Source organism: Zalophus californianus, chromosome 14 (genome assembly GCF_009762305.2).
Source record: "Zalophus californianus isolate mZalCal1 chromosome 14, mZalCal1.pri.v2, whole genome shotgun sequence".
NCBI classification, from domain to species: domain Eukaryota; kingdom Metazoa; phylum Chordata; class Mammalia; order Carnivora; family Otariidae; genus Zalophus; species Zalophus californianus.
This window is the reverse complement of record NC_045608.1, coordinates 25093840-25101586: the sequence shown is the minus strand read 5'-3', so window position 1 is coordinate 25101586 and position 7747 is coordinate 25093840. Positions and strand designations below refer to the sequence as shown.

General features: G+C 50.4%; 1 gene segment (V, D, J or C); it reads right to left on the bottom strand.

The window, feature by feature from the left end:
- Positions 1-297: 297 nt before the first annotated feature.
- Positions 298-1322, bottom strand: LOC113912575. The segment is given in 3 exon segments: positions 298-420; positions 797-1158; positions 1277-1322. Coding segments are annotated over 3 exon segments (531 nt in total).
- Positions 1323-7747: the final 6425 nt, after the last annotated feature.

The following is a 7747-nucleotide window of genomic DNA, read 5'->3' as shown; positions in this document are numbered from 1 at the left end:
CTCAAAGGGCTCTGCACTGAGCATGGATCTGCCTAAGACATTCTCTCCCTCTCCCTCTGCCTCTCCCATTGCGCGCTCTCTCTAAAACAAATAAATAAATCTCTAAAAAAAATACATTGACTGGGAATGTTGGGAACACAAAATGAAGCCTGGGTGAGAGCAGGAAGGAGAATGTGGGGGGGTCGCAAGCATCTGTATATTCTGGTCATTCTCCTCTCTAGAGATGGACTCTGGAGACTGGAAAATACATCAAGATCATTTCCAGTTTTCTCTCAAACCCTGACATGGAGACATAGGTTAGACCGAGGAGCCAGAGGAGAGACTGAAGCCTGAGGGATGCAGGAGCAAAGAGGAGTAGAGGAAGATATGGGGGGTGTTGTCAGGGAGAGTGTGTAGGATCTGGTCCAAGTTCATGTGAAACTGGTTCAGAGAGAGGAGACTGTGTCTGTGACCAGGGTTATTGTCAATGTATCAGCTGTGGATACATCAGGAGTGACACAAGGTCACACTTGATGGAATAAGATGATAGAACAGCCTGTAGAGGAATGTTCGCTGGGCAGTGTGTTCGGTTGTAGACACGGAATTCCTTCCTGTCCATCTTCTCCAGATTCAGTGGGGATGTGCGGTGGGGCTCGGATATCTCATGTGTCTGTATCTTCCTTGGAGGCCCCATTTTATGTCACTTTCTGTGCATTACATGACTCTTCCTCTTTCCCTGTTATGTCTCACCAGGTAAATTTCTTACTAAAAAGAGGCTCAGAAACAAGATCCGTGGCTCAAGAGCTTTTAGACCCACTTCTTCCTTCTCTGAGACGCTGTGAGGAGCGGTAGCTGCGCCCACTGCCGTGAGCCCTGTACCCCAGTGAGAGTCCGCCTCGGCCTCAGTCTGCAGCCCCGAGATGCGCAGAAGCCCCTCATTGGCCGAGGCATCTTTGGAGCCCGAGAAGCGGCCGGGGACCCCGGGACCCTGGTGCTTATTTGAGTCTGAGGAGCAGTATAGCAGATCTGGGGGAGGGCTCCCTGGCTGCTGCTGGATCCAGTCGATGTTAGAGCCGCCCACACCGATGTCCCTGTTCAGGGTGCAGGTGAGTCTGGCCGTCGTTCCCGGAGATGCCCAGAGGGAGGGCGGCCGGGTCAGCACGGGCTGGGACTGGTTGCCTGCAGACACACACATAGGAATGAAGAGAAGGGATTGGGTGCCTGTGGTTGAGGAGCTGAGCCAGGGGATCTGACTCAGGCTAGGGGGCCGCCCTCAGGCACTGGGGCCTGTCCCCACCTGTGCAGTGACAGAGGCGTGCAAGGAGGACCGGGCTCCAGGCCATGGTGTCACAGCCCCTTCTTAGGCCACAGAGCTGGGCCTGGGCTGCCCTGGGCCTGTCTTATCCCCTGTCCAAGGACCTCCTAGAGGAGGGGCTGCTCAGGCAAATGTGACCCACCCCTGCTTCTCCCTGCTGTGCACTCCCAGGTGTGTGGCCCTTGGAAGCAGAGAATTCCTGATGCACTAGTTTCTTCCTGGTGGGCCTGGAGGATGCACCTGCTGGGATCACACACAGGCCCAGGTCCGGGGACTTATCCAGCCCCAAAGAGGAAACACCCGCCGTGTCCACACTGAAAGTTAGGGACCTGGCCTTGGGGCCTCCTGTCAGTGGAGGACCGACCTGCTGGGAGACCTTCGCCTGAAGAAACCCCCAAATACAGTCCCACAGCACTCCTCTTGGACTCTGGAAGAATCTCTCCTTCTTTCCCACTGCTGGCAAGCCTCTCCTGCACCTGCTTCCCTCATGCCTGTGCTCCCACCATGGGAGAGTGACTCTCCAGGAAGGACAGAGGTCCTGGTGTGCTGTCCCTGCTCAGGCTTCCTCCGTGCAGTGGGGTCCAGCAGGAGGTACCTGTGCAGTCCTGACCCAGGAGAGCCTGTGAACCTCTGTGCAGCTGAGGACCAGACACGGGGACCAGTGAGCAGAGGGAATCTGTCCCACGGCAGGGGGGGTCGGTGCTCAGAGGAGGCAGGCTGGCTCTGGGTGCTGAGTGTGAATAGCAGCTTGCAGTGGAGACACACACCTTCACAGAGAAGGCCAGCGAGTGTGAGAACGCCGCGCCTTCCTGAGCAGGGCCGACGGGACCCGCAGCGGCTGTGGGGACAGAGCAGGGCCTGGGGATCCTGCAGGAACAACAGACGGGCCTCCTGTGACCTCCCCTCTATTTTCTCTTCTGGTCAGTGCTGCTCACTAGGGATTTAGCTCTGGGAAGTTCTACGACAGAACCTGGGACAGGGAGCCCTGGAAGGGGACACCGGGTGGGGGTGGGGGCCGGAAGGAGAGGACAGCGGGGGAAACTATGAAGGGAGAAAGGCCACGTGTCCCCAGGTGGGACCCAGAGAGGTGACTGAGCCGACCCTGGGTGTGGGAGGAAGGGATGGTCCAGAGTGTCGGGTGGACGGACGGCGATGCCCGCAGAGATGGGGATGCGCAGACTGACACAGGGGAGGTCGGGTGGGAGAGCCCGTGGGGGGCTGCAGATGGGTCTGTTGTCCCTCTGACACGTGGCGACCATGGTGGGACCTGCGGAGAGGTGTGGACGCACGGATGAGCGGGGCTGAGAGACCCCGTCCCCCCCCATCGGAGGGAAGCAGGTAACACAGTAACCGCCTGGGTGAGGGCTTAGTCTGCAGCATTCGTTCGTTCATTCATTCTCCCCCACATTTTTTATTTTTAAAGACTTTATTTATTTATTAGAGAGAGAATGCACTTATAAGCTGAGGTGGGGGGGTGCAGAAGCAGAGGGAGAAGCAGACTCCCCACTGAGCCAGACCCAGGGCTTGATCCCAGGACCCCGAGGTCATGATCTGAGCCTAAGGCAGATGCTTCTCTGACTGACCCACCCAGGCCCACCTCCCCTACATTCTTTAAACACACATTTAAGTGTCAGAGCAGTGTTCATCACGATGAATGAAATATGATTTTTATATTCATTTCAGAATTGCTAGCACATTGTCTGTTTCCTATAATGTGGTGGTTGCTGTTTGCCCTCCTCGGTGTCTGTGTTTGCGAGCCCAACTTACATCACACAGCGGTGCCTAGTCAATCACTTTGTGTCTATTTATCAAAGGATCCTCTGATACACTGGAGAAAAGTATGCAATTTTATGTGCACCAAATTGGATGATAAGGAGTGTTGCGAAAAAATAAAAATCACACCGGAGGGAGGCCAAGTGACCCTCGGAGAAGTAGGAGAACTCCGATTTATTTTACGCCAGTGGACCCACATGAGCTCGTGCTCCATGTTCTGGGCCCCAGGCAATGCGGTTATAGGGCTTTTAAAGGGAAGGAAGGCAGTCAGGTTCCAAGGGCTCTGCTGACTGCTGGTAGGTGGGTTTAAACTGGGGGAGCGGGGGCTGCTTTAGGCGTGGACAATAGTGCGGGCAGCCTGTGGTGGGAAGCCTGTTTACAGAAGCAAAATGGCCGGTTATCTCTTGCTCCCACGAGGGCTTCTGGTTATCTCCAGCTTATTGTTAGTAACTTTCCATGTTCTCGGGCCTCCTGGCCTGGGCCTGCTCTGCATACTTTTCCTCTTCAGGAGGATCCAAACTTAAGAGAACAAGGAAGAATTAGAAAGAATAATGAACATATCTGAAAAACACAGTGTCAGCTTCTGAAAGTCACCATAAAATATAGAAATAAATGACCGATATCATATCTCTTAGAAATAGCAACTAAAATCATGAGTTTCAGAACTAATGAAATCTATTTCATCCTGAATAAATTGGGGAGTCACAGTAATCAGCCAGGCTCCCTGACCTTGAAGGAAGCCCTGAGAAACTCTCATGGACGTCTCAAGGCTTCACAGATCAGAGGAATCCTTTCTCAATGGGAAGGTCTGGAGACAGTGGGGAGAACAAAGATGCAAAACGGGGTGCTGGAGAAGAACCTTGGGCCCAGGAACCCTCACAGAGTTAGAAAGAGCAGACGGATCCCCCCAACCCCTGATGGCTCTAGGGTGATGCTCAATGTCCTACGCGAGAGGTGGCTTTGGGCTGTGCTTTTCCTCTCTGAAGGACCCTGCTGATGCACACTGTCCACCGGGGGCTACGATACCATGGAGTCCCATCACTGCGTCCACGTGTGAGCAGAAAAACTAGGGGTTCCCAGGAGAAAAAAACAAACAAACGAACAGAGGGGATACAGCTTACCTGACACAAGAGAAGTCATTTGAGGCCCCCACCTATTTCCTGTGATCTCTGCCCTTGTGGCTCCACTTTCCCAGCACACACCTTGCAGATCTTCCTAAGAGGTGTCAGAATTAAGAAGAAAGGAAAACACACAAAACAAAACAAAACAGAACAAAAAAACTCCAGTAGTTAAAGCTTTAAGGGAACAAAGGGAATGCAAAAATGGACAGGCTCTACCAGGCCAGGAAACAGTCTCACCACATCAGAGACAATGAATCAATCAGTGGTGAACCCCCCAGTGCTGCTTCCAAGAAAACCAGGCCCTGTGTTCCTTGCCCCAGATAAGGAGCTCAAACCCTTTCCAGTGTACCCTGGCTCTGGGAGCAGGTCCCTAGCCCCTTCCCCTTGTGGGGCAGCCACCTCGGCTTCACTATACTGTTCGAGCCTCTGCCCTGGGAGGAGCCCTGGCCGCACTCACAGAGCAGAGGATGCCTGTATAGGCCTGTGCTCTCAGGACTCCTGACCGACCTTACCCCCACCTTGACAAGGGATGACAAAGCTCCCCTCTGAATATTCATCCCAAATACGAAATAAAAAGAACCCACTCACTCCACTTTTCGGAGTCAAGGCTTTGCAACTTATTCCCTGTGATCTCCTTATTACTTCATTTTCCTCTCCCTCCCTCTGCTGTGGTTTTGGAATATAGGTGAGGTGCGGTGGGGTGAAGTTCAGAGCCCAGGACTAAGAAAGAAGCCTTGGGATGTCTTTGGTGCAAAGTGGTGGTTCCTTAAAGCATGGGGACTGGCCCGGTGGGCAGAAAGAGCTGCTGTCCCCGGGTCATGAGGGGCTGCTGATTCTATACTATGGGGTTGGGGGAGGTAAGGATAAAGGGAAGTTTTGAAAGAACTTTCCTGTATTAAAGAAGACACACAAGATACCGGGGGCTTTGCAATTTGTCAAGTTAAGGTTTTTTTTCCTTCAGGAAAGTATTAATGGTAAGATAGTTGGGAGCTTCCTGGAGGAATGTTATCAGGGGGCTGTAGGTTTAAAAGAAATTCAATGTTATGGACATTTCCTTCTGCCTCAGCCGCCCTCAATTTTATGGAAGGGAGGGTGATGTTAGAGCTTCAGGAAACTGAGTTATGGGTCTCTGGAAGTTAGCCTGTTGATAAGAAAGCTTCTTCCTTATAAATCACTAGGACATTTGTAAACTGAGGGAGACTCAGGTCTTGCAGGATTGTGATCTCTACAAGTTAACTATTTCTTTTCCATTTAGGGCAGCCGGGAGTGCCTGAGGAATGTCACACAGATCCCATAGGGGAGGTTGGGGGTGTCAGCTTCTGCTTTGCCCTCAACTGGCCTTCCGTTCCCTCATCACCTCTATATATAACTTATAGTACTTAAATGTACAACTTATGGTATATGATATGTATATGCAACATGTAAGATGATACAATATATATAATCTATAGTATTATTTATCATACCTGATATCTATATTTAGTAGATTAGATATACTAAAATGATACATGTCATAATTCAATAGAATATATGACACATTTAATATATTTCATATGCTTATATAGTATATATACAATATTATAATATGTAATATTTCTAATTATTTATAATAAATATCACATATACTTAAATTTTTTTTCCTTTTCCCCCTAACAAAGACCCCGATAACCTGGACAGCAGAGTACCCCAGTGTGACAGGCCCTGGAAGGAAAACTGGATGCTCTGAGGTGACAGAAAGAATGAGTCTTCGTTTGGGAACAGAGCAGTGCAAATGCCTCCCCCCCACCCCCAGCAGCCTTTCTCTTCAGGCTTAAAGGGAACTCCTTGTCTATGAGGGAGGAGGCCATAGAGGAATCAGGAAAGGACAGAGACGCCCCAGAGGTCTCTGGCTGAGTCCACATTGTTGGCTTTCCCCTCCTCCCCTCCCCAGGGGTCTCTTGCCCTGGGCTCTGGTAGCATGGCACGTGATTATTTTTCAGGACGTGAACCACTCCACGTGGGCGCGTGACTGTCCCTGTCTGAACACCAGCCTGGGCAAGGCCTCCACCAGGTGGCGGATGGAGCGGGAAGGAGGGAGGGAGTCAGAGCTGAGCCCCCACGCAGCTGCGGGGACACAGGTGCTGCAGGCACACTTCAGTGAAGACACCTCCTGCCAAGTGTGCAAGAATGAGTAGAGCAGTTCCCTAGTTGGTCTGGACCAAAAGCCCGTCCTCACAGGCCCAGTCCCACAGCGCCATCTGCTGGACAGAGGCACCAAGTCGTCCAGCCCATCTGACACCTCCCATCGCTCCTGAAATGAGCTCCAGACTTTTGCAATTGGATCCAGAATGATGTCACTGCCCCGGGCAGTAGAATGAAGAGGAGCCCTCTGTGGTGTTCAGGCTGACAAGTTGTTTCCAGATCAGAATGACCTCCGGATGATTAAATACATGGCGTATTGCACACTGCTTACAATAGGAAGGTATTTCAGGATTACCTGACACTGGAATTTACCCCTTCCAGGAGCTTGGGGTCCTAACCAGCCTACCTTCATCTTGAACCAAATAAAAGGCTTAAAGTTCTCCGAGTACCAAGGTGGTTCACACCTCATAGTAATTCTACATGGACCTGGCTTCCAGTTTGACCGTTGTTGTTGATGTGGGTTTGGATTCTCCTGTGAGGTCCCCTCAGCCTGCACTGCAAGGATGTTAGATGCCTGTCTCTGCCATGGGAACAGAACACTGTCAGGGACATGTGTCTTCTGCTCCTGTTCACTTTTTCAACTTCAGATGTTCCTTGAAACTTAGCCTTGACAAATGCTTCCATATTTGACTCTCATATATTTTATATATTTTATTTTATTTATTTATTTTATTTTTTATTTTTTTGAAGATTTTATTTATTTATTTGACAGATAGAGACACACAGCGAGAGAGGGGAACACAAGCAGGGGGAGTGGGAGAGGGAGAAGCAGGCTTCCCATGGAGCAGAGAGCCTGCTGCGTGTCTCCATCCCAGGACCCGGGATCATGACCTAAGCCGAATGCAGATGCCTAACGACTGAGCCACCAAAGCGCCCCTACTTAATATGTTTAAAATCAACTTTATGATTTCAATTAGTGTAAAGATTGTTACACACAGAACATTGCTATAAATGGATCAGTCCTCTGTTGAGGGGTTCTTCCATCTCTCCTACACTGACAACCCTCATACCCTCATGTAGAACTCGAGGGCATGAGTGTCGAAAATCAGGGTCCAAAGAACACACATTTATCCAAAACCCTCCAACCATCAGGGCAGTGAGCGGTAGACATCGTGGGGTTAAACTGGGAACAACAAGCACATGGCAGGACAGCACTGAATGTGGAGATGGATTTGTTTGGTGTTGTTTGTACCTTCACAATATTGAGTCATCCAAGCCATGGATGGGCGACCTTCTCACTTCTTTAAATCTTTTTAGTATTTTCAGCAATCCTTTTTACTTTTCAGTTTGCAAGTCTTCTGTCTACTTGGTTAAGTTGACTCCTAAAAGTTCTATTCTTTTCGATGCTATCTTAAATGTATTTGTTTTTTAATATCCT